The sequence below is a fragment of the Copadichromis virginalis genome, linkage group LG3 (genome assembly GCF_057382275.1).
Source record: "Copadichromis virginalis isolate Kocher_CV1m ecotype Utaka linkage group LG3, C_Virginalis_male_GT1.1, whole genome shotgun sequence".
Lineage (NCBI taxonomy): Eukaryota > Metazoa > Chordata > Actinopteri > Cichliformes > Cichlidae > Copadichromis > Copadichromis virginalis.
Window position 1 is genome coordinate 39,115,315 of NC_140620.1, and position 26,852 is coordinate 39,142,166.

Consider the following 26,852-nt stretch of genomic DNA (forward strand, 5'->3'; position numbering starts at 1 on the left):
TGAGAAAACAAAAGGCAGCCTGCTACATTTTAAAGAAACTTTCAGGGGGGACACACACAGATCACCCGAGGCTCTTATCTCAGCAGCACCTCTGGGCTCTCGGTGCGACAGCTTTAATGTGTCCAAATGAATGGCAGCCACTATTCTTCTGCTGGATCGAGCTTTAAGAGACAGACACCTTGGGAGAGGAGCGGGCAATCACATTCACGCAAGTGTTTTCTTTAATGGCTCGGGCTATTTTCCATCTGTTTTCTGCACTTAGATCAGCTGAAATCCCAGTTTCTGAAAGGGATGATGCTGACTATTAAATACGGCTGAAAGAGTGCCATTTCCTTTGACACGCAACAAGGTTTTTATAGACCTGGGTTAAACGGCATTTGAAAAATGCTTTTCTTTGTTTTTCTTTAGCTGGAAATGCAAGATTTAATGTTCGTTTACGATATAATCCTGACCCTCGGATTCCCTCAAGAAAATAAAACAAACACAAGCAACTGCTGTCGGATAGAGAGCTGACAGCTAAAGTTTTTATTTAAAATTTTCAAGGCAAGTCAGGCAGTGCTGGTTTGTTGTAAGACATCAAGGAGGCAGTGCATTTAAATACCGAAAGATGTAAAGATAAAATGGATTCTTTTAAAGTCAAACATGCGTAGTTTGCTCAATCATCTTTGGTCTATTGTCATATAAACCTGCAGTATCATAATAACAATAATAATAATAATAATAATAATAATAATAGCAACCAGCATGTCCTCCTCTCACAGCTGTCAGGCTTGGTGACTGATGAACAGTGCTGATGCTCTGATGCGAGAGTCTCTCTTCTCTCGGTTCTGCTTCAGCCTCCGGAGCACAGGGGCGCTGCTGCTCTCACCTGCCCAGGGAGCGTCGCCTGCCACTGGAACACACGGCAAACCTGGTTGGACATCTGCACAGAGATCACCGCATATTCATTTTAGGCACGAGTCTGAAAATGGGAGCTAAAGGGTGGGCTAAAACAACTGAAAGCAGGTAGAGAATAAAGAGGTTTTCTCTGATTAGGAAATATAGGTAAGTCAGAGGGAGCGAAATGGCTCTCGGCCTGAAAGGGAGCCAGTTATTTCTCCCTTTTGTGTCTGTATCTTTCCCTTTTAACAGTGAATTTGCATAACTTCTTTCCTTTTTTAAAAATAAGTGGATGAAGATCATTAGAAGTATTAATGCAAACAAATACTAAAAGCTGGCATCTAGAATTTCCCTCTTTTTTTTAAACTAATGAAAAACATCTAAAAGCATATGTCCTGGTTACATCCTGGTAGGCACTTTGCATTTGTAACTAACCTCCTGGTTGTAAGCCACCGACCACTCACATCTGCCCTAGACTCATGTGGTATTTGCGCTAACACTTTGAGTTTAATGAAACGTGTCACGTGCATTTATTTTTGGACGACTAAGTTATAATCATGAGAGCCATCAATACTACAGAAGGGCTGGCTCGCATACGTCTTCAACCCAGCAGCACAGAAGATCTTTAACCAATCAGCGTCACCTATTCAGTACCCTACCACATCTGAAATGTAGCCACAGTGAAGTTGACTTTTGACCTTTTTAGTTTTGTCACAAGCCGCTAGCGACATGGAGACAAGCGCAAAGGTGTCCTTAGATCTTGGTGCCAAGACGCCACCCACAGCAATCAGGAGACAAATGTCACTCCCAGCTTGTCATTTATGCACAGAAACCCTTCTTTATTAAACATTTAAATGCAGTGGGTGTGTTATTTTTGATGTGCATTGAACACACACATGCATTATTTTTCACTGTGCAGGGTTTATGATTTAATGGGTATATTTCCAACGCTAAGATAAACAGCAAGTGAAAGCAAACCTAAACAGATGGTAAGAAATGGCTCACTGATGAGCTGCAACACTGTCACTCCCACTTCCTCGCAGGTCTTGACCTATCAAACAGAACCCACTGCATTTCTCTGACATCATCAGCTTCAGACAAAACGGCAGGATCCGATGTCTTGAGATGAGAGCAGGTTGATATAAATGGTAACATCTTCATCGTTCTACACTATCAGACATTTCTGTGAAATTGTGTCTAGTTGGTAAATGAAGTCTCCATGTAAAGTCCAAAGCTGTTTTGTGAGGTCAGAGTAACGCTGACCTTCCGCCACCAAGTTCCACTCATCTTTGAGTCAAAGTGAATGTTTGTGCCCAATCTGACAGCATTTATGAGATATCAGAGTGGGACATATGGAAGGCAAATTAAACTGGCCTCTTTGAGCAGGGAAACAAATGCATCATATTTATATACAATAGACACAATTAACAAACAACAACAGTAAGACCGATCCACTTAACCCTTATAGTTCAGGTTAATGCGCCCCATTTTAATATATGACAAATATTTGAACAAAATCCAGATTGGAGACTCTGGTCTCCCCAACCTTATGTTTGAAATACCTGGCATAGAAATTATATGTGGTGCACATAAGCAACAGAGGACACACAGAAGTCACAGAATCAGAACTGGTGGCATGGTGGTGGAGTGGTTAGCACTGTCGCCTCACAGCAAGAAGACTGGTGTGTTTATCCTTGGTCGGGCTTTTCTGTGTGGAGCTTGCATGTTAAACCCATTGAAGCAGGTTTTCTCTGGAGACTAAGGCTTCCTCACACACTCCAAAGACTTGTTGGGTTAAATGGCGATCTAAATTGGTCTAAATGTGAGGTAAATAAAGAGCCTCAAGTGCACACAGTTAAAGTGTGACTTGTAGTTAAAAGACCTTTGAGTGTTCGGTAAGGCTAAAAAAGTGTATTCATCTGTTTGTGCTCGTGCCTTGCACCTGAAAGCACAAATAATGTAAGAAAACAATCTAATAAACAAATTAGAATCAATTTATTGTGATCTCATTGTAATTTAAGCTGATTAAAGAGTTCTAGAAGGTCATAAGATTATAAAGGCACCTGAGATGTCCTTTTGCTGAGTGTGGGAACACATGCACAAAACCCAGCATTCGTTTTGGCAGCTATGTTTTCATGTTTTAGATAGAACAAAATCGGATATTGTGTGATAATAGATGCTTTTTTTCCAAAAACAAGTGTTGTAAAATCACTCTCTGTTCTTTGAAGCCTTAATTAAGCATGAATCATTCATGTATCAATGGCAGACAGGCCATTTATAATTAGCCAGCATCACACTGTGAAGGTACAGGTATAGTATATGGTTAAGAAAACACCATGCTTGTCAGCGTACCCTGTGGTTGATTTGAGGGTGGTGGTTCCTGATTGTCTCCCATTGCTCTCCTCCTCCTCTGGAGCACCATCAGGAGCTCTGCTTCGCCCACATTTCGGCCAGTTCCCCTCCTGGATGGCACTCTGCGGAGGTGCTGACGCTTCATGTTGTCCTGATGTATTAAATAGTTAAAGATGGATCAAACACAGCAGATCAAGCCATGCATCGCTCACGGCTGTAAGGTTTTTTTTTTTTCTTTTGCAACACAGATGTGACTTTCAGCCCACAGTGAAATTTGATTTTATAGTTATTACCAGCATTCCTTTCAACTCCAGGATGGCTGACTTTCTGTTGTCACTTTTCTGGTCCTGTAAGAAAAGTGTGGATTGCAAAAAAACAAATATCTGTCACTGACACAGATCACAGCTATGTTATAACAGAAAATGAAGAACGGCGGGATAACTGACCTTCCAGGAACTGTCGTCCTCCTGTGGGAAGAAGTTAGATGGTTATGAGACAGAGTTTATATTTATTTCTGCAGGCTATGCTTTTTTATCAGTTTCTTTGGAAAACACTCATATATCAAATGTCAATTCACAGTGCGATTTTTCTACCTGTATTCTCTTCATAGGTCTCAGGACGATGCCTTTCTTTATTCTCTCCATCATTTCATCCACTGCTCTTGCCTTCATGTCCAACAAGGGAGCTGCTTCTTAAGTAATGAAAATGAATATTGGTGCTGAGATTGCTTTCTTAGTCTTCTATGACAGTTTTTTTAAATCAGTGTGGTGTATTGTCCCTATTTTGACAACTTCCACTATTTAGGTATAACATTATGACCGCCTGCCTAATATTCTCCTTTTGATGCCAAAACAGTCCTGACCCATCAAGGCAGGGCCTCCACTAGACCCTGTAGCTGTGTTAGCAACAGATCTCACAAGTCCTGTAAAAAGTGATTTGAGGCCCCCATGGACTTGTTTGTCCAGCACATCCCACAGATGCCCGATTGGATTGACATCTAAGGAATTTGGAGGCCAAGTCAACACCTCAAACTCGTTGTTGTGCTCCTCAAACCGTTCCTGGATCATTTTTGCTTTGTGGCAGGACAGATTATCCTGTTGAAAGTGGTCACAGCCATCAGGGAGTTCTGTTAACATGAAAGGGTGAACGTGGTCTGCAACAATGCTTAGGTAGGTGGTACATTTCAAAGTAACATTCACATAGATGACAGGACCTGAGGTCTTCCAGCAGAACATTGCCCAGTGCATCACACTGCTTCCGCCAACTTGCTTTCTTCCCATAGTGCATCCTGGTGCCTGGTGTTCCCCAGGTAACTGATGCACACAACTGGCCATCCATGTGATGTGAAAGAAAATGTGATTTCTCAAATCAGGCCACTTTCTTTCATTGCTCCATGCTCCAGTTCTGATGCTCACATGCCCATTGTTGGTACTTTCAGAGGTGGACATGGGTCAGCATGGACACCCTGACTGGTCTGTGGCTTTGCGGACCATACTCAACAAATTGTGATGCTCTCTTTCTATCAAAACATTTTCAGCAATTTGAGCTACAGTAGCTCGTCTGTTTAGACCACACAGGTCAGCCTTCGCTCAATGTGAATCAATGAGCCTTGGCCATCCATGAGCCCGTCACCGCATCACCGCTGTTCCTTGGACAGCTTTTGATAGACACTGACCACGGGAGTCTCTGAACACCCCACGAGAGCTGCAATTTTAGAGATGTTGTGACCCAGTCATCTAGCCATCACAGTGAGTCAAAATCACTCAAATCCATACGCTTGCCCATTTTTTCTGCTTCTAGCATCAACTTTCATGGTAAAATGTTCACTTGCACCCAAATATTTCCCACCTACTAACAGGTGTCATGATGAAGACATAATCAGTGTTATTTACTGCACTGTCAGGGGTCTGTGTATATTTGCGTGTTTTGTATGTTTGTTCCATCAAATGTTTTATGCAAAGAAGAGATGCTGTAGAATTACTGCCTGAAAAAATTAAGATGCTTTCCAGGAACACAGGACATATATCAAGATGAGGGATCTCGTCGATAATCTAAGATTAAAGCAGAGTCCCTGTTAAATTTCAGTGCTTCATGCTGAAGGTTATGTTGCGTGTGGTTAGACGTACTGTTTAAATCATCAGCAGCCTTGGCACCATGTTTCTTCCTGCTCTTCAGGAAATCCTTAAAGCTAGCGGGAGGCAGAGAAAGGGATTATGTCTCTGAAATCAGTCGACCATTGAGTTTTACATATGGACATTTAATATTAAAACATCATCCTCACCAGAATAATCACAACCAACTTAACTCAGCTGATGTGCATTCAATATCTGAAACCATCCTGTGAAACTTAGACTTGTATTCTTAGTAGTAGACGAAGCTATGGCTTATGTTTTTCATACTTGGTAACAGTAGTGGGAGGCGGAGGAGGTGGAGGAGGCGGAGGAGGGAGAGGAGACAGTGGAACGAAGTCAGGAATGGCTTTCTCTCCTGGTTCATCACTTTTATCATCGCTGTTGAGTGTCTGTTGTAACTCTTTCACTAAAAAGAAAGAGAATAGAGAATGGGAAATAACAAAAGCTGATATGGATGAGCTGATTAAAAGTCTCTTTAATGCACCGGTGCTCAAACTGATGAGGCTGGAAGCGAATCACTGGTTGCACATCCGTTTGAAGGTGATGACCTCCAATCACTGCTTCAAGAGAACCTGAATATTTCTAAGACATCAGAAGACTTTTCTAAAATGTATTCCATGTCATGTACAGTTATTTTGTTGTGATAAGGTCGTATCTTCAGGCACAAGGGAGTACCTTCTTCCTGGAGCCGGGCGACCAAGCTGTTAGCGTCAGATAGCTGAGTTTCTAAAGTCTTCCTCTCCTCCTCGCTCTTCTCCAGCTGCTCTCTCAGGTTCTGCAGCTCAGAGAGGGCACTGCTCTCTTCCACAGCACTCTGGCTCTGTTTTAACTGATCACAGGAGAGCAGAGGCATGATGAAGATATCAGTTATTTCCACTATGTTCTGTTATCGTGACACTCTCAGTGATCACGTTTACCCACCCGGTCCTGGTAGTAGAGTTGTATGTCACACAGGGCTGTGCTAAGTTGGGATATCTGTTGCAGTGCCTGCTCCAGCTGCACCTGCATTTTCAGGTCTGTCTCTGAGGCCTGGGCCGCCTTCTGCTCCAGGATCATCTGATGGGGGGGAGAGAAACAAATGGAGCTTTGACAATTTCAACACATATTTGGATTCTTTGTTTCTAAGAAAATGGAAAAGAAATACATCACTGACAATGAACCATAATTAGAGGAAAGATGAAGTGAGATCTAAAGGACTGGTTGCTGATTGTCTCCCAGCAGGTGGTTGTCAAACCAGCATTTGACTGAACAATGACTTGGAAGCTTTGTTACGTATTACTCATCGGCTTCACTGAAGAGTAGCGGCAATGTGAACAGGATTATTTTTCTGTGAGACAAAGCATCATTGTTCTCGCATTGTGACAAAAAAAAAATGTCAGACTTTGCCTTGAATCGTTTGGAAAATGTGCTTCTTTCTTCTCTGCTGTGGAAAATGAATACACCAGCTGTGCTTAATCATTGCTGTGTAGATCTCCTCAATCAGCAGAGTGCTCTAAACAAACCTTTTGCTCTTTTGCACAGGCGTTTGTGACATGTGTTAATGTTGTGCTAGTTGTGCACACAGTTATATAGGCAAAATGCTGGGTTTGAGCAGATTTGATTAGTTTTCGAACCAATAAGGGAGGCGCAGTTAGCACTGTTGTCTCACAGCAAGAGGCTTCTTGGTTTGAACCTTCTGAATGGCTGGAGCTTTCGTGTATTCAAACATTTTCCATGTGCCAGTTGTTTTTCTGGTTTCCTCTCGTCTCCAGCAATATGAGCATTAGGTTAACTGGTGATTGCAAATTGGCTGCAGGTGTGTCTTTCTGTGTTGACCATGTGACAAACCAGCAGCCTGGTCAGGGTGAGCTGGGCCCCTGTGATCCTCAAGCTCCTCTATCACTAACTTGGATAAGTGGTTAAGAGAAGTAATGCACATGTGTAGCCAAAAGAAGTGCAGAATGATCGTGCATCGCAATACTGCAAATGTTACTATTGATCTGATACCAAGTAAATACAAAGCCAGGATTGCTGATACCAATACCGATAACAGTACCGTAAAGACAGCTTATGTAGGACAGAGCAGTTTGTCATGATTTTTGAGCTGGATGCTAATTCTGAACGCATATTTATGACCACTAAATTTTCCACAACAATTAGCACAATTGTGTCGTGCTGGTATCGATCGAATACCAATACCAACATTGGTATCGGTGCTATCGATATTTGGATCGAGGAGCTCGCCTCTAATGCACACAGACTGTTGAATTAGACACAGGAAGGATCAGTCATTCAGAGAGAAGACAGAGACAGGAAATCAAGGCACGGGAGATGCGCAAGGAAAAGCAGTTGCCAAAGTAAAACAGGAAGTGGAAGCATGTAGGACAAAGAAAGGCAGGAAACAAAACATGATCAACGGGAAAAGAACAACAATGACATCAAAACCGAGATGTCATTACATTACATTACATGACCCCCATGTCATTTCCTGACATGGGGGTCCACAGCTGAGCAGCTGCTGTTGATATCATCTGTAGGTGGCACAGTACTTTGTCCACATAGTCTTGTAATGTGTTCCCCAACCAAAACACTGTGACACAAAAAAAAAAAAAAGCTGACCACACCTAAAGAAGTATCCTGACAGAGATAATTATAACCTTAGAGATGGTCTGGTGTGGTGGTGATGGTTAATTTAAATGACACAAATAGCCAGATCCAAAATAAAACCAGCTAAGAAAACCTGCTACGTGTTATTTTGTGTGTAACTGCCCCTAATACCCTTTAATTCCCCTCAAAACAATACAAGGGACGTGACCTCAGTGCACTCTGCTTATAATGGGCGTCTCTCTGATAGATTTTCTAGATTTTTTTTTTGAGAGCAGGTCCGTGATCAGAGAACAGGAACTGTAAGAAAATGAGGTTTTCATTTCTGTGTTTTTACTATCGGGACAAACTGAAGCAGCAGCTTGGTGTCAGAGCATGCAGCACGAGGCTCCGCGCTGCAAATTACACCGCTTCAATCTGTGGGCTCCCTTTAGCAGAGACCAATTTTCGCACAGCAATTAGCACAATTATTTCATACATACAAACACACACACACACCCCGAGCACACACACTGCAACACAAAGGAACAAAGAAGCACACACAGAAAAAAAAAAAGCTCCAAATCGTTTCCTGTTTGAGGCCCCCGCATCATTATACCACCGTGCATCACACAGGAGAGGTGTGAATGGTTGTTGTTTTCAAAACACATGAAAACAGACAAATAGTGGTGCACACAAGAGGCATTCAGCGCAGGGGGGTCTTTTACCATGAATTGAGAGTAAAGGGGCTGAATTGTGTGGAGAGTCGGGGGTCCTTTTCACAGGTAAGGACCCCTGTGAGGAAGCCCATTGTGCGCCTGTCCAGTAAATGGAGGAGGCTGCGCACAAAAGCGACAATTGCTATATGCTCGGCAAAACATAAAGGTGTCAGGCGAAGACAGGTTGTGCTTAAAGACCACTATTCTCCTTCGGCGGCAGTGATGACCACTAATTATGGTGCAGGGAGGGGCTAAATGGGAAGAGAGACAGCTTTTTTTTTTGGAAAGAAAAGCCCTTCATTATGGGAGCAGCTGGGACTGCAACAACTGTGCTGTGTGTGTGTGTTTGTGTGTATTCTGCTTGCGTATGTGTGTGTGCTTTTTAAGTGAATTGATGTTTTTCGTCAATGTGTACAAGTGCGTGTGCGCTTTTGTCTTGTCTCTTCATAGAGGCGACACACATTTGACCAAAGTGTCGTCGGTGTGAGAAACGATGAATGGAGACCTCTTGTGCTGTCCCGCCACATCAGCTGCGGTGCGACAGCAGAAATGTGTGTGTGTGTGTGTGTGTGTGCATCCCCCTCCCTCCCCTTTCACTGGAGTGTCCGTCCGTTCCCCACACCCGCCCGAAGGTCAGCGCTAACACTCCTTGTCCCGTTCCTGTGGCACGACCTGTCACCCTCAGTATATATAGGTGTGAATATATGACAAAATGTTTTGTCCAGTGCTGAAAACACACACACACACACACACACACAAACACACACACACACACACACAAATACATGCACGCGCTCGCACCTGGGTGGCTAAGACTTCAGCGTGTTGCCGGAGGCCCTGCTCCAGCTCCAGCTTCTGAGACATTTCTGTGAACTCATCGGTGACAAGCTGGGACACTGGGTGTGCACACGAGGGGGAGGGGGAGACACACAAAATAAATATTAATGACGAATTTATGATGCTTTTGATTTAGAAGTAAGCAGACTCCTGATTGCATAATGGTTTAGGGTGAATGTCATTTATGAATTAAAAATACACAATGTACCAAATATGGCTCAGATATGTCTATAAGATGGAAAAAAATTGCATAACTAGAGAAAAGTGGTGTGTGTGTGTGTGTGTGTGTGTGTGTGTGTGTGTGTGTGTGTGTGTGTGTGTGTGTAATTTCAGTGACATGCTCCTTGCACTCAAAAGCTGGACTGTTGTTACACTGAAAAATTAATGAACCACAAAAATGAATAATCTCAAGTCTGTTGATTCATGAAAAGATTTTTTAAGTGAATCAATAATGAAAATAATCTTCAGTCTTCAGTCTCATCTAATCAGGACTTACCTCGTTTGAGTTTATTTACAGTCTTGCTTTGTTTGTTCAGTTTCCTCAGAATGGCCTCCTTCTCTGCAACCTCCAGAGCAAGCTACACACACACACACACACACACACACAGAGAAAACACGAACTTCAACATTATGACATGTTATAGTCTTATGGTTTGATGATTTACATTTGTTTTATTGTAACAAAGAAGCAGCTGTAAGGTTCGCTTTCACAAAGCAGCCAGTCCTTTTGACTGTACATGAAAGATGGATGTCACTCGCTGGTTTGCAAAGTCTTGTTTTAAAGCATTGAGCTTTTTGAAACTGGACTCGATGAGCGAGGGCGGATCTGACCAACAGTTCTGAGTGCTGGGAGAGACGGCAGGTGTCACCACTCATTACAGCGTCATGCAAACCTTATTTTAAAGTTTCTCCAAAGAATCTGATTCATACTGTTTCAACATCTCCTTCTGAATCATCTTTGAGCTCCTGTGTGTGGTAAAAACTGTCAGAATCATGTCTTCAACCCGGCCACAGCAAAAGCACCAGGAGATAAAAATCAAAAAAGTGCACGACAAGCTCACACCAGCAGAGTGCAACGGCCACAACGGGTGATATAAAAGGCTGTTTATTGACCTCCTGAACACTAATTGGAACCATAATTTGCTAAATGGACAACATGTATTATTCAATAAGACTTTAAACAAATGATTGAGACCATAGAGTGAAAAAGAGTTTACTCAGGGTCGGGGTAAAGGGAGCCACAGGCCATTTCCCCATTAATTCCATTACATTTCATTTTATAGCTAGATGAGTCGGCCCCTGCTGGCTATTAGAAAGAATGTAGCTTTAAGGCATCTTTACATACTGTGTTTGGTAGGATTCTTTAAGACAGGGGTGGGGGTCTTGCAGGTTTTAGATGTGTCCTTGATCCAACACAGCTGATTTAAATGGCTAAATGACCTCCTCAACATATCTTGAAGTTCTCCAGAGGCCTGGGAATGAACTAATCATTTGAGTCAGGTGTGTTTGCCCAGGGTGAGATCTAAAACCTGCAGGACACTGGCCCTCGAGGCCTGGAGTTCCCCATCCCTGCTTTAAGTGCTCAGACTCCACAAATATAAAAACACTGTCTACATTACCTGCTCTCTGAGCTGCGTCTGCTCACTGGTCAGATCCTCCACTTGTTGCTCCAGTTTAAGCTTCTCAGCCAGCAGACCGTCAACAGACGCCTGCAGCTCTGACACACATGACAGGAACAAAAAACAAAACAAAGCAAATAACAAGATTTCATTTTCTATTTTTTCCCATTCTAATTTCAAAATAGCTGTTTTCATATCATGGGTAGTGCCAGCTAACCTGTGATCTTGGCTTGACTCTCAAGCAGCAGCATCTCCTCGCTGCTGCTCCCTCCGGCACCATCCACCTTGTCACCATCCACCTCGTCACCATCCACCTTGTCACCATTAACCGCAGGGTCAAAGGTCACATCAGGCAGGTTTTCAGGTAGTTCAGCGATGAGTGGCATCAACATCTGGCTCTTTCTCTTCAGGACTTTGTTCTCTTTGGTCACCTGGGGAAAAACCAGATCAAATAGAGATCTGATGATTCAGGTGCTGAAGAAAAGGAAAGGAAAAAGAGTCCAGTAGTTAACAGACATACTTTGAGAGCCAGTGCCTCAGCGCTCTCCCTGCAGGAGCGCTCTATCTGGAACTGGATCTCCAGCACGTTGATCTCTTTCAGGAGCTGATTGGAAGCTGATAAAGAGCACAGTGGTCAGTCACGAGCTCTTCATATAAGCATACTGAAGAGGATACAATCATTCAGAAAACACACAAAACAAACACATTCATAACAATTTCCTGTGCGAAAGCTCCTCATTTGTTTGTCCCACAGTCCTGTCATTTAAAAAACATGTAAACAACGTTGATATTTGAAGTGAAGAGTCTCACCTTCCTCCAACTCCGACAGCCTGTGATTGGCTTCGTCCCTCTGCTTCTCCAGGATGTGCCACTGGCAATCAAATGTCAACCAGCAAAATGGAAGAAAGAGATCAATCAAGCAACGGCAAATTGACGCAGCTGATTTTCATTCACATTTTATTCCATTATCAGACAGCTGAGGCGCCAAATTACGTTTCAACGTAATCACGTTTATGCGCTTTTTAGACCATTTTGATTTGGCAATTTTGTTTAATTTTTGTGTCATTTCATTTTTATCCTTTCTCTATAATAGCAGGCTCTTGGCACACGGGGAAGATTTCTAAACCAGAGTCAGTCAAATTTTTCCCTTCCATCAAGCTAGCAGTACACCAGCCTGAGCAGGGCTCAGCGATCCCTCCTGTGAAAGGTGTCAGTCACATCAGTACCTGAAGGTCTTCCTCATCTTCGGAGGAGAAAGCACACTCTTCATCCGAGTCTGCGGGCAAAAACATGACACTTTATATTGTGAAATGACACCTGAAAAAAAAGACACTGGCAGACGACCAAAGATCAGAATGAATAGAAGAGAAAGTCCATGAGGTTGTTGTGCTCTGCGAGGAATACGGGAAGTGGAAATCACATGAGGAACCTTTAGAGGTTTTCGCTTTCCGTGGCCTGTGACTCACTGAAGTTTCCCATTGTTACTTCACTTTGTCCTACAGACTAAGGAGTCAGCAGTGTTGAAATCAAAGAAAGAATCCTCTTTCTTGCTGAGCGTCAGATCAGAATAGTCATTCCTGTTGCAGCACATTACCTATGAAACCAAAACTACTACACTGCTTGTGCAGGTTAAACAACACGTGTAGCAGCACCTCCAAAAGTCACAGATTAATCCCTCATATGTCTTTTGTTTAAGCTGTTTAAAAACTGAGGCGTAAGAAACTCACTGCCAGAGAGGCCGGCTCCAAAAGCAAGTCATTACCAACAGACCCTCACATTAAAATGCTGAGTTTTAAAGCAGAAAAAATGTTCCTCATTTCTGTACGACTTCATGACAGCTGTGCGGGGGTCAAAAAAGATTTAGTTGCAATGAGATCAAAAGTGAAATTTTAGCATTATTTTATTTTACACAGTCGAATTTAGCTGGTAACAAAAGCTGTTGTAAACAATCAAACACAAAAAATGTGCATCAACTAGAAAACCTACACAATGAACATCCTCGCAATGTAAAATTTTTTTATTTTTCTGACGTTTTAAACGCTGAAACTTTTATTTAGCTCCTTCAGCACCTCTTTAGGGCCAGATTATTGAGTCTTACCTGCAGCCGCAGTGTCCTCATCCTCATCTTGTACCCACATCCTGCAATGCTTTCAACTTTTCGCTCTTTAGTAAACAAAAAAAGAGCTACACGTTCCAGCACACACACAAAAACACAACTTTCTCCTGAACAGCTTTATTATGAAAGAAGCAGAAGGGAATTTCAGCTTAAACCCTCCCCCACTTCCAGGATTCGAAAAAGAGGAACCTTCCCCTGGCGTACGGCCGAAAGCTTCTTACTAATCACAAGACCACGTCTCCAGAGTTTATGAAAAGGATGAGATTATATCTTAATGCAAATAATGATGCTGGATATTACAGATAACACCCCCACCCCTCCCTTTTTGTTTCATATAATATAAAGGGGGAAAATCCATGCATGTGGTCTTTAAGGGAGGACACTGTCTCTCTGCTGCACGATCAACGTCACTCAAGGAGCTGAGGCAAAGGCAAAGCTGCTTTCACTCCTCTATCAGCATCTGCACTCAGAGTTCATGACCTCTGAGGCATCAGACATCTGCCACAGGAGCCACGTTTCTGCGTAATAATTCAGGAGATGACAACGATGGGTGGGAGCATGATGGTGATGCTGATGACACGTATTTCTCTACTGTGAATCATACAGAAACTTATCATTTCTGAACCCTCACTCCTCTTTTATTCATCCACCTGCCTTCTAGGAGTATATTTTTAGGAGTTCCAAGCTGGGCGGGTTGATGATTCAGGGTGCACGAGGGGTCACATGGAGATCACAGTATTTTTAGTGAAGAAAAAGAAAAAAAAGCATGGCTCTCCATCCCACTCAGTCTATTGGTTTCTCCTGAAAGTAACAATTACACATCTTTACAGGGGTTCTTTAGCAGATTGTCACAAGTTGTCACAAGTTAAAGCGTAGTAAATTGAGCATTTTCACAGTAATGCTGCCTTCAGAGAGACTACATATATATATATATATATATATATATATATATATATATATATATATATATATATATATATATATATATAATTATATAATATTGACCTTCAAACCTTATGTTTCATACCTAGTTATGTACTTGTCCACAATTCGTTGTCTCCTTTGAAGCTATGAGGTCAAAGATAAAACAATCTATAGCACTTCTTTGAGTCTTTATTAATTCCATAATTACAGCTATTATTGTTGGAAGAGAGTCAAATAATGCTCCAAGAAGCCAGCTTGTGAAATAAATTAGCAAAGTGTCCACTGGCTTCTTTATTTTATGTCAATTAAAATCAGAAAGTAGTTTCTCTTTAAATCCCTCGACACGCTGGCATTCATCATTTCCAGCACAAACACTGGGACAATGATTATTTTCAATAATTCCTGATGAAAGCAGGACGCTAATCAAAGGATCTCATTGAAATGCTTTTCAATCACTTTCGGTGCGCATATGCAGCTCAAGTACAGAGATCTGCTGTGGTTCACTGCAGAGGGACATCCTTGTCGTCTCTCTCTCAGTGTGTTGCTCTCTTTACAGGCACCACCTGAGCACCAAGCCCTCCTCCAGCCTGTCACCCTGACCTTTACTAATGATTTTTCACCATGCTAATAAAGGTGAAATTGTCACTTAAGATTAGCCGTTGTCTGGTGTTTCTCACAGTGTGCATCAGTGTCAGAAAACCTCATTAAAAACCAGAATATTTAATCTTCTGATTAAATAGAGACAGATTAGAAAACCAGCAGGTTTTATTTTTCATCCAAAGAGACTAAACAAGGATGGCTTTGGGTCTCACTCAACCTTTGGTCCTGATATTACTCATGTTTCTTTGTTTTACTTTTTCTGTCATTTGTCAAACATACGAGGAAAAGTTGTTACAAAAAATGTGCAGGACAGTTTTAGACATAAAAAGCTGAATCCTGTGATTTGGTGAAATGCTCCTTTACTAGTTTACTAATCAACATGTAATGATTATTTATTATAGCAGGTTATTTTAGTTCATATTATCTAATAGAATAAAGCTGGGTTGAAAGCATGACCAACAACGACTTCAAGCATTTAAAACTATCTTCTGGGAGTCGACGTTCGTATAATTTAAAACGACCCAACTGGCAACTCTGGTCTGATCTCCTAAACACTCAAATTTTAACCAAGAAATTCAACACAGTGTCATCATGAGCAGATAAAAGTGTTTTCACAGGAACTGTAACGCCTGCTGTGAGCATCCCCATGTAAAGACGATAAACGACAACATAACAAAATACACATGTAAGAATATCCCTCAATAACTTAATATACAGTTATTAAGATTTTATATTATAAAATACAAAAAAAAGAAAGTAATGGCATTATACAATAAATATTTTTAGGAGTACTTTGTTTTAACCAGATTTTCAGGCCCAACGCATCTGAATACTTTATATTTGCAAGTCCGAATTTTTAGACTGAAGCATAATAATAATAATAATAATAATAATAATAATAGGGGTCCACAATTTTCCCATCAAACAGTTTTATGAATGCAGCATTTTTTATTATTTATGTCAGTTATTATGCTCTTTGTTCACTGAATGTCTTTATTTATTTAGTTATTTATTCATTTATCCTCGTTGACAGTCGTATTTGTCAAGGTCTGCGGAGGCAGACCGTGCGGAAAGGTGTGGTGGACCCAGGTGCGAACACAAACGAGGATGCAGGAGTGGATTCCAACAAAACGAGCCTTTTATTATAAATGGTAAATGGTAAATGGCCTGTATTTATATAGCGCTTTACTAGTCCCTAAGGACCCCATTTCATTATGGCTGATGAAAAGAACAAAAACAGAATGAGGGCAGCATACGTGTAGTACTCAACAGAAAACCTAAACTGGACAAAACTAAGGAAAGACTATGGCTGGAGGTACAGAACACAGGAGGTGGTAACACAGACGACGCGAGACAGACTGTATGAAACACAGAGACTAAATACACATGAGGGATGATCAGGGGAAGTGGCCACACATGGGAACGCAGCTGACACACATGAACTTAACGACAGGACAGAAGGAGTGAAACTGAATACACTGACCGTGAATACAGACTTTCAAAGTAAAACAGGAAACATGGAGATTAGACAAGACACATGAACCGGGGAGACGTAGTACAGGGGAGATGACATAACCGACAGCATGGACGTGACAATATAAGACACGCAGACATAAACACACGAAGGGCAAGGGAGACTTAATACACGGGTAATATGTACAAATGGCTGGACTGCCTTAGTGACCCTAAACAAAGAATAAACATCAAAATAGGCTAAAAACACAAAACACTGGGTCGCACGACCCAGGACCATGACAATACCCCCCCCCTCAAGGGCTGGCTCCCGACAGCCCAAAACCGAGAAACCAAACAAAAACAGAAAAACCCCACCCAGGGCGGGAGGCGGGGGACCAGGACGGAGGGACCAGAACAGGAAACAAAACGAACAACAGAACACACAGGAGCACAAGACCAAAGTCCAAACAAAGTTCAGGGGGCCGACCCAGAGCCCACAGGCACAAGAGTACACGGGTCACATGGTCGGGGGGCCGACCAGGCGGGCGGCACAGGTGACAGAGCCGGTCCGGAGGCCGGCCGCGCAGAAGGCAGCGGCGGCGACGAAGGCGACGGAGCAGTTCAGGAGGCCGGCCGCGCAGAAGGCAGCGGCGGCGGCGAAGGAGACGACGGAGCAGTTCAGGGGGCCGGCCGCGCGGAAGGCAGCGGCGACGGAGCAGTGTCAGGCGCACTGGCCGAGGCCCGGTGGACACAGGACCAGACGAGGCTGAAGACTCCGATGAGGCCGGACCAGACGAGGCTGACGACTCCGAGGCCGCAGCAGACGACGACGACTCCGAGGCCGCAGCAGACGACGACTCCGAGGCCGCAGCAGACGACGACGACGACTCCGAGGCCGCAGCAGACGACGACGACTCCGAGGCCGCAGCAGACGACAACGACTCCGAGGCCGCAGCAGACGACGACTCCGAGGCCGCAGCAGACGACGCAGAAGGTGGCTGGATGGGCGGCTCGGGCCCCCCAGCCGACGTGGCATGGTGCTGGACGGGCTCCTCGGGCCCCCCAGCAGACGTGGCATGGTGCCGGACGGGCTCCTCGGGCCCCCCAGCAGACGTGGCATGGTGCCGGACGGGCTCCTCGGGCCCTCCAGCAGACGTGGCAGGTTGCTGGACGGGCCCCTCGGGCCCTCCAGCAGACGTGGCAGGTTGCTGGACGGGCCCCTCGGGCCCTCCAGCTGAGACATGAGGCTGAACGGGCCCCTCGGACCCTCCAGCTGACGAGACATGAGGCCGGAGGGGCTCCTCGGGCCCTCCAGCTGGCATGACGTGAAGTGGTGTGGATGCTGCAGGATGCCGGATAGGCACACCCGGGCATCCAGCAGCAGGCGCAGGGTGAACAGTTAAGGAGGCCCCTGGCTGGACCGGGAGCAGGGCTGCCACCTGGACAGGGAGCAGAGCAGGAGGCTGTCGTGGTGGCGATGACTCTCTTGAGCCTCCAATGGAAACATGAGCCGGTGCAGGCGCCTGCAGAGCGACAACCGCTCCCACCTGAGCGCCGAGGCTGGGTGCGGAGCTCAGCTGTGTACTGACTGGCATAACTTTGGGAACCCACCTGGGTGTAGGAACAAACCGGACGGCAGCCATTCCCGCCTGGGGTGTAAACGCAGGATATGGCCGACCTCCGGCTGCCCTGACCCTGGTGGTGGGAGCTAGCTCAGGTGCTGGCTGGGTGTCCACTGCCTCTACCTGGAGATCAGACGCAGGTGAGAGGTCAGGTAACGCCACAGCCACCCTGGGAGTGAGCACGAAGCTCCGGACACTGTCCTTGGCAGATGTAAGCAGAGGAGCAACGACAGACAAGGACCTTGATGTCTCTAAGTCCTTAACACAGTCCGAATTGTCCTTAGTTGCCCTTCTTGGGGAGCTAAACACTCCTGTCTTGGAGCACGATTCAAACAATATTTCAGACCAGAAGCAAGGTGGCTCAGTGACACAAGTGACAGTTATGTTGTCCCAGGAAGCATGACTCTTAAGGCCAAGACTCGATGCATGAACCCACATAACACAACCAGGACTAGGTGCAGATGATTTGAACACAATAATTTGGCAGTCACATGGGAGACAACTACACTTACTGGAGTCTAAGAGCCCTGTTGGCGAGACTGAGTTAAGGAGGGGTTCAGCCCCACACACTAGGCGGCTGTAGAAAGCTAGTGAGTGGGATGCACATGGACTTGGCGTGGCATAGAAAACATAGTGGACTGGCTCTGAGCAATCCGGCTGAATTGTCCTTAGATCGGCCAGTTCATTAACTGCAGTCAAAAGGCCCTGGCCCAGGGGTGCGGTTAAAGGGCTAGCTGGTTCGTGATGATTAGCGTGGCGCCCCCCCCCCCGACAGTCTTGGAAACACAAAATACAGCCTTGTCATTAGATAAGGGGAAAGCACAACATAAACAGACCTTCACTTTAGTATTAACAGAAATCACAATGCCATTCACAGACATAGGAAAACCCGGCAGGCCCTTAATACTCGTCCAGCCCCGGCGGACTGGTGCAGAAGAGGGGTTGCTGATGTCGGACCCCAAAGCACTCACTCTGGTCAAATCATCAGCAGAGTGAGGAACCTGGGGCCCGATTAGCGCCGGAACATAACATACAATTTCCCGATCAACACCAGACGTTCCTTCTTGCGCTGGGCTAGTTACATAAGCAGAACATTCATTATTCGGCTTGGGAACAGGGAAAAAAGACCCCAAAAGGTGGGTGCTAGTCAAAGGGAATACAGTCTTATTACTAGTCAGATCAGACGTTTTCTCACGTGATTTATAGTCAATGGATAGCAGGGGCTGAGACACAGTCTTCGAAAAGGCTCCAGATGCCGTAACAGTCTTAAAAGAAGCCTCCTTAGCGAAAGACGCATGTCCTGGGTGTGCAGCGTCTTCTCTATCCTCTAACCTCCCCCTCAGCCTGCACACTCATAATAACAGGGTTTAACAGAACATCGCACGGGTTGATCCCCAAAACCGAAGTGCCTATGGCCGGTTTGGCAGTGTCAGGTTCACAGTACTGTGAGGGCAGTGTGGCGTCCCCAAAAACAGCATGCCCAACACCAGAAAACTTAGCTTTTTTGTCAATACAAAACGTAGGCACGAGAGTAACACCTTCAATATCAGTAGCCAGAGGCACGGGAAAGACAGCTTCTTCACTGGCCTCCGAGAAAACAGACTGTGACACGGTGCCTGGGGGGGTGACAGAGTTAACAGTACCGGTACACGGGGTCTTCATCTCTGAGACATTTATTGTCCCTCCGAGCCCCTCGCTCTCAGTACATCCAGAGCGATTAGGTGGACACAAAACATCGTCACTAACCTCCGAGCGTCGGGCGATGCGGTGGCGACGCGAACGCCGTTTCTTCTTGGCCGTGGGTCCTGTTGACGTGGAAAGTGGAGCCTCTTGCGGCGTCGCAGAGGCTGAGGCGGCGAGTGTTGGCGGGGCGGCAGGCGGGAGCTCCAGGCAACTCCGGGGGCCCCCAAGGGCTAGGCGTGTCCCGCGGAAGATCTCACCGTAGTGAGGAGCGAGCCATGGCTCCTCCCGTAGCTCCTCCTGCAGTTGCGCGCATGCGGCGCGCTGCCGCCCCTCGAGGTCGGAATCCATGCCCCCCACAGCTTCCTCGTGTAGCTCAGTGGAGGGCGACACATGCCGTAGCGATGAGCGACGGCGACGTGAACGTCGCTTCCGTCTTGAAGTGGACGCGGACGGAACTTGGATTTCTGTGGCGAGCGGCTCCTCGTCTTCCGACCACATCCGCGCCAGATAAGAAGCGGGAGAAGTGTAGTCCGATCGAGGCGGCGAGGACGGGCGGCCGGTCCGAGGCGGGGCGGCTGGCAGAAGCTCCTCCTCGGAGATAAGCCAGGGCTTCCAGCGTAGCTCGTCCTCCCGATACGCCCGCAACACCTGCTGCCGCTCCTCCTCACCGAAGTCAATAGCCTCGGGCATCTCCGTGCAGACAGGCGGTGGCGAAGATGCGGAAGCCGATGAAGTGTGTGTGTCGGTGGTGAGCCTCACCGTTCCGACTCTGACCGCCACTGGTTCATGAGGTAGCGGGGTAACACCGCAACAGCATGGCTCTGGTGACGACTCACGCTCGCCGGGCCGCTGCTGCTGCGGGCGGAGTCGGAGAGTGGAGACGAGAAAGTCGCTGACGAGGGGGTGCAGCGTCTCCCATAACCAGGGGAACACGGACACGCACACCCCTACTTGGCGGGCTAACTCTTCCCGTTCCCCCTCTCTGGGACAGTGCAGCCATCGGTCGCATAGCGACTCCACTGTCCGGACGATCTCCATGTCATGTGTCGCTGGGTCCGGCATGCTCGCGTCGTACTGTCAAGGTCTGCGGAGGCAGACCGTGCGGAAAGGTGTGTGGTGGACCCAGGTGCGAACACAAACGAGGATGCAGGAGTGGATTCCAACAAAACGAGCCTTTTATTATGGCTGATGAAAAGAACAAAAACAGAATGAGGGCAGCATACGTGTAGTACTCAACAGAAAACCTAAACTGGACAAAACTAAGGAAAGACTATGGCTGGAGGTACAGAACACAGGAGGTGGTAACACAGACGACGCGAGACAGACTGTATGAAACACAGAGACTAAATACACATGAGGGATGATCAGGGGAAGTGGCCACACATGGGAACGCAGCTGACACACATGAACTTAACGACAGGACAGAAGGAGTGAAACTGAATACACTGACCGTGAATACAGACTTTCAAAGTAAAACAGGAAACATGGAGATTAGACAAGACACATGAACCGGGGAGACGTAGTACAGGGGAGATGACATAACCGACAGCATGGACTTGACAATATAAGACACGCAGACATAAACACACGAAGGGCAAGGGAGACTTAATACACGGGTAATATGTACAAATGGCTGGACTGCCTTAGTGACCCTAAACAAAGAATAAACATCAAAATAGGCTAAAACACAAAACACTGGGTCGCACGACCCAGGACCATGACAGTATTTTTATATTTCTGCTATATTAAACCTTTTCATTCTTTCACTGGGGTAAAGTCACAGTGCTTCATGCTGTCAGCTGTGTTTCCCAGCCTGCATGTGTGCAAGAGCTGGAAAGTTTTCTATTTTAGGTTCGAGCTACTGGTTACTGGCCAGAGCTGTGAAAGGCCGCTCAGGTTTCCTCTTAACAAATCCAATAAACAGGTTATCACTTAAAATCAATCGGACTTGATTCTCACAGAGCGAAGTTATAGCAGCACCTGCGTTTTGAGAGTGTTGACGGATGACACTTGATGCCACCCCGTGAACAGCTGACTAAAACGCGACATTTTTAACCCTGAACACGGCGGCGTGTTAACTAACAGATTCTAACCAACCCCGAGGAGAGCAAGCTGTTCGTGCTGCTTGTGAAAAGTTACTGTCAGAAGTGGGATTCGAACCCACGCCTCCAGGGGAGACTGCGACCTGAACGCAGCGCCTTAGACCGCTCGGCCATCCTGACTTAGGTGATAGCGCAAGTTTTAGAAACGGAACAGTGCATATATGATGATGGGACTTTCCCACGATTCTGCCTGTAGCGCATTTAGATAAAAGACAATGAAAGCGTCAACAGAGCCGCTCCTGTGAAGATAAGGAAGCGAAAGTTCAAGTTGCTGCTCGTTTACCACGTGATAGACACGCTCGCTCTCAAACCTGCAGCCGTTTGACATTTACCTCGACGGTGTAATGTGACAGTGTAACTGCCGCTGCTTACACAGCAGAGGTGGGCAGATCGATAGCATCATACCTGCACCTTATTAGTTCTGGATCGATACTAAACTTATACTATCAATATTTATTTCAGTCCTTTAACATCAACATGTAGCCCACTGAACTGTGTTACAAAGATATACATTAATTTATTTGGAAATCAATAAAATGTACCTCAAATATCAATGTGTTTTATTGTTTTAAATAATTATTGTTGAAAGTAAAAATCACAGTGATTTAGAGCTCGTTAAAATGCGTTCAGAATATTTGCAAATAAATGATGATTCATCAAATAATGATATCAGTGATACTGGCCTGTACTGCTTCCAGCTCTGAAATATTCCAGCGCAATACACGTGGAGGTTGGATGCTGTAGTCTGCATCCAGCTGTGAGTTTGTGCTGTGTGTTCCAGCCAATCACAAAACAAAACTACAAAACTTTGAACAGAATACAGGAAATGAAGCCAACGGCTAGTTTAGAGGCTGATGTGAGTGGTGATTTAGACCTGACCACTTTCCTGTCATCCAAAAAATAGATAAATGATTCATTATTTCCCCACAGGAGTTCAACTCGTTTTGCAGAGAAGGTTTCGCATCACTGAGACCTTGGATGGTAATTCACATAGAATACCACTTGCAGTGGCCTGGTCAGATCTTTTAGAAGCAAGGCAATAAAGTATTATATCTTGCATGAGACACTAAAAGGATTGAAAAAAAGACTGCATAAAGAGTATCTAAAGAACAAAGCAAGGAGTTGAACAGAGTGTCTACGCAGTAAAAATAGTATGCCCAATTTTAATGTAATTAAAGTGCTCGGTTTAATTAAAGAATGTGTCATATGCAGGTTGCACTCGGGTTAAAGAGGGCTATGCTCATTATTGCTTTATTCATAATTAATCAGGTAGGTTCCACTGAGCTCGAAAGGGAGACACTGCCACGGTGAAAGGCATGAAACAATAATAGAGATCCAATTAAAAAAGCAGCGTCTTACTAAAAATTTTAATTGCTCTTTAAAGCCGTTACGAGTCACCGGCTCTCTCTCACTCAGGGGATTAAAGTTTTTCTTCACGGAGGCAGAGATCATGGTGATTTTGCGAGTCTTTGTGAGCATCCTCTCCGTGATTGGCTGGGGCACCACACATGCCTGCCATCCTGAAAATCTCAGTCCTGGCAACACCGCCCTCATCTGCATCCGCTCCCATCGACTGTGCTGTTTGAAAAAGCAGAGGGTCCACGACGTTCACGTGGGTTAGGATACAACACCACACTGAGGTGATCACTGGGGGTTTAAACACCACTGATCTGATATAGGTGGGGGTGTGGAGGCTGTGATTATCTGCTGGTTTACATACATCATGTTTGTGCTTGAAAATGAGCTGAATCTGAGCAAAAGGGAAAGATTAGAAAAAAAAAGAGGAAAGGGACACACACATTTACACAAACGCTCCCACTCACCTGCTCCAGCTCCGGGGCCCGCTCAGTACTAATGACAGCGTGATTGGATTATCCAGGCTTTTAGCAGTACCACGGCTGGAGATAAGAGGGAGAGATGCTAACCCACAAAAGGTCAGGCTGGGGTCAACAAGAGGCCAGCCGGGTTGTGACCTGTTGCGTTAGGACAAGGCTTTCGGCAGGAAGGCAGCAGAGGGAGGGAATGAAACAGTTTAAGAGACAAATAGTAAGAAGGAAATGTTTTTTTGGGTTGCTTTTTTTTTTTTTTAGCAGAACGATGACAGATTAGATTTCTGGGAATTCAGAGAGGAGGATGCTCCGACCGCCGAAAGGGGAGAGGGAGCAAAGATGGAGTGTGTTTGCAGATGGGAGACGGGATGCGTTGTGACAGAATAGCCTCCTGGTGACTCCACTGTACTCGGCAAACACAAACAAACAGGGAAGCCGCCACCAGCTCCACCGACTCTCTCTGATGTAAGACTTCCTTTTTTTTCTTCTTCTTCTTCATCCTCGCTCACATTTTCTCCCATCCCTTTCATAAAAATCTGCGTGCAAACCATTACATTTGTGTCCAAACACACACACACACCATCACCTTCAGCAGAAGAACATAATTTTCTATGATCCTAAACTACCCTTTGACCATCTGGTAGGAGCCAGAAGGGATTAATGGGATATTAGGATTTGGGCCACGTGTACCACTTGATGTTATCATGGATTTGTGTGCATTCATGGAACTGTGCTATATAATCCGCTACTACACTACTTGGACACAAATGTTTGCAGCTGCAGGTGTGAGTGAATGAGTCCAGTTGGCTCTGACTAAGAATAGCTGCCTGTGAGTCAGCTCCCAGCGGGGCGATTCGTTTCTGCATTAGTTCAGACCAGAGGATGTCGACCGAGTCTATTAGAGTGAGTAAATGACAATATTCTCCTGTGATTAGGCCCCAGCATGCATTACACACAAACACAGACACATACTGAGAGAAAATACTCAAAATGTAAGTGCAATATATATGCGTGAACTATATTGCTCATGCTGATCACTTTAAAGACGACCCGGGTTCAAAAGTTCAAAAACGGGCAAATCCAGCTCTCAAAAGGGAGCCGACTATTACACTAATGTCGGTTTCCTGGCTCTCGTTTTCTATTCCATTTTATCATCTGTTGTATTAGTTATCCCTCGCTCTATTGTTTATGAGATGGGGCGATTAAACAGGACTAAAATGTTGGTCCAATTTTGTGTTTTTCATCTTTTCATGTTCGCAGACACACAGATTGCTTCTTAAGATGTCTGTAATGTATTTTAGATTCAGTTCAATTAGACAGTTTTAAAATATATTTTATTTTGGAAAACATGATTACGAGTTGCATATTTTTTGTTTTGTCAGAAATATATAATAGTAGCATTTTTGAAAATAGGAAAAAAAATCCTTTTCACAATACAAAAAATAATTATTTTTTACAAAAAAAAACAATTTTTTTTGAAAAATTTCATCACTACTGAAACTTACATATGATTTCATACATGATACCAAAGTTGTTCCGCCTTACTAGATAACATATGATGTTAAAAAACGGACAATGAAATTTAAAAAGTGATTAAAATTTTGTTTCCCTCACTGTAAATCACTTTTAGTTGAATTAAACTACGTTATATGTTTGTCCAGCCTTGGGACAAAGAAATATAGTCTTAGCACATATTTAAGAAATGCATTTACATGATACCTTCCTTCAAAATATAATAACATCAATAAATATTTAGATTTTTTTAAAGTAGATAATTTGTGTGTTTTTCTCCAAAATGAATTTGTAACAATTATATATATATATATATATATATATATATATATATATATATATGTGTGTGTGTGTGTGTGTGCATGTGTGTATGTGTGTCTTTTAGCTGCGTCTTTAGGTTTTTCCCCCTGTGCTCTGTAGGTGTCGCTCTAACTCTGTGATCTGCCACCTGTTGCTCTGCTTTTTCTTCCTCAACAGGTTCCCCTCTGCTGATTCTCTGCTGAGCCCCAAATCTCAAAAATAAATAAATAAATAAAACATGAAAGTCACATATTTAATCTTCAAAATGTTTGGAATCTAACATTTTGACTCTGCTTCCACAGTCGCTTTTGCTTCGCTGTGAGGCCACAGTGTGTAAATTCTGCCTTGATATTAAGTTGAAGACTGAGGAAGAAACAACGCGTCAGTCACTGTACGCCCAACGACCTTCCAGACACGGTGTCAGAGTCCTCCATTGTTGGCTTTTACCCTGTCTCCTGTAACAGCAGCTACATCACCGTCTTACAGTGATGATGTCAGAGGGGAAGCGGCCTGCTGAACCCGGCACAAAGTGGCACAGACGGCCGATCAGCGTCCCCGGGTCATGTCAGCAGAGGAAGCAGGCTGTCTGGTCATGATGGGCACACAGTGGCACTGTCTGCAGCTGAACACACACTTATACTGTGTGGGGGAGAATTATTTTTGAATGTGGTGCACAGCATAAATTAGCATAGATTTAATAGATTTAAAAAAATTTATAAAAAGCTTTTAAAACATCTTCATCATGATCTCATCTTCTGCTTATTTTCTTGAGTTCTCAAAAGCCCTGAGCTGATTTGTTTGCACCTTTGCAGATGATCATTTCATGACAATTAACAGAAATAACACTCATTTTTCTGTAAAAAATTGCTTCCTGCTGACTCATCAGGGTCAAGGGTCAAGGTTGGACATAATTAGCTTTATTTAGTGTTATTTACATGCACATGGGGATCCTGGCTTTTAGACTGAAGGGCTCCAGGATTTCTGCATTTCAGCTGGATGCAGTGATGAAGCAAGATATTTTTAAATCAACGTATCTTTCTTTTGTTCAGTGTGTAGCTGTTAAATCTCTAATTCAAATTAATTAGAGACCCAAAGCACTCCCCCCCCCCCCCCCCACCTAATTATAGTTGATTAGGATTTTTTTTGTTTTACATCACCTATGCTGTATAAAAATCATACTTGAAGCTGATAAGACTTTGAATTTTAGTGTTAAGGGGAGGACTCAAGGCAGGAAAAAAATCTGTATTCACCAGAGAGGCCACACCCTTTGTCTCCTAGAGCGTCCATCATACCATCACTCATCCAGTTTGTTCCTTATTAGGCAGACATTTCTTTACACACCTGATTTTTCTCCCTCCTCTTATTTCTTTTGTCAGCTGAGAAAATTTTAACCTTACCTTGCATTCCCCATTTCTCATTTCTTTTCTTTTCTTCTTCATGTCCACGTGTCAGGTATTCCTTTTTTTCTTCTCTCTCTATCCAACTTTTCTCTTCCATAAGATAAAAGTATTTAAAGTTCTTCCTCAAACTTCCCCAGTGTTTCCATCCTCCGCCTCCCACCCGTTCCAGCCCCCTCCTCAGATTTCATCTCCTCTCCATTCTCTTCCCA

At 44.5% G+C, this 26,852-nt stretch overlaps 1 protein-coding gene and 1 non-coding gene across 3 annotated transcripts; both read right to left on the bottom strand.

Moving 5' to 3' along the window:
* Nucleotides 1-497: 497 nt before the first annotated feature.
* shtn2 (shootin 2) lies at nucleotides 498-13,348 on the bottom strand. Of its 2 annotated transcripts, none has more exons than XM_085451016.1 (17): nucleotides 13,199-13,348; nucleotides 12,327-12,376; nucleotides 11,911-11,971; nucleotides 11,621-11,715; nucleotides 11,318-11,531; nucleotides 11,101-11,198; nucleotides 9,978-10,059; nucleotides 9,446-9,540; nucleotides 6,285-6,419; nucleotides 6,039-6,192; nucleotides 5,631-5,769; nucleotides 5,358-5,419; nucleotides 3,825-3,922; nucleotides 3,678-3,698; nucleotides 3,525-3,578; nucleotides 3,232-3,382; nucleotides 498-892 (listed from the first exon to the last, which is right to left on the bottom strand). In XM_085451016.1, exons 1-17 carry the CDS (start codon nucleotides 13,236-13,238, stop codon nucleotides 765-767), a joined length of 1,677 nt encoding a protein of 558 aa, XP_085307142.1. In that variant the 5' UTR covers nucleotides 13,239-13,348; the 3' UTR covers nucleotides 498-764. The 2 variants fall into 2 exon arrangements, with proteins under 2 accessions (XP_085307142.1, XP_085307141.1); XM_085451015.1 differs by having other exon boundaries at nucleotides 498-922; nucleotides 13,199-13,347.
* An 8,291-nt stretch (nucleotides 13,349-21,639) lies between these two features.
* trnal-cag (transfer RNA leucine (anticodon CAG)) lies at nucleotides 21,640-21,722 on the bottom strand. Its single transcript has one exon. It is a non-coding gene; the product is annotated as a tRNA-Leu (tRNA).
* Nucleotides 21,723-26,852: the final 5,130 nt, after the last annotated feature.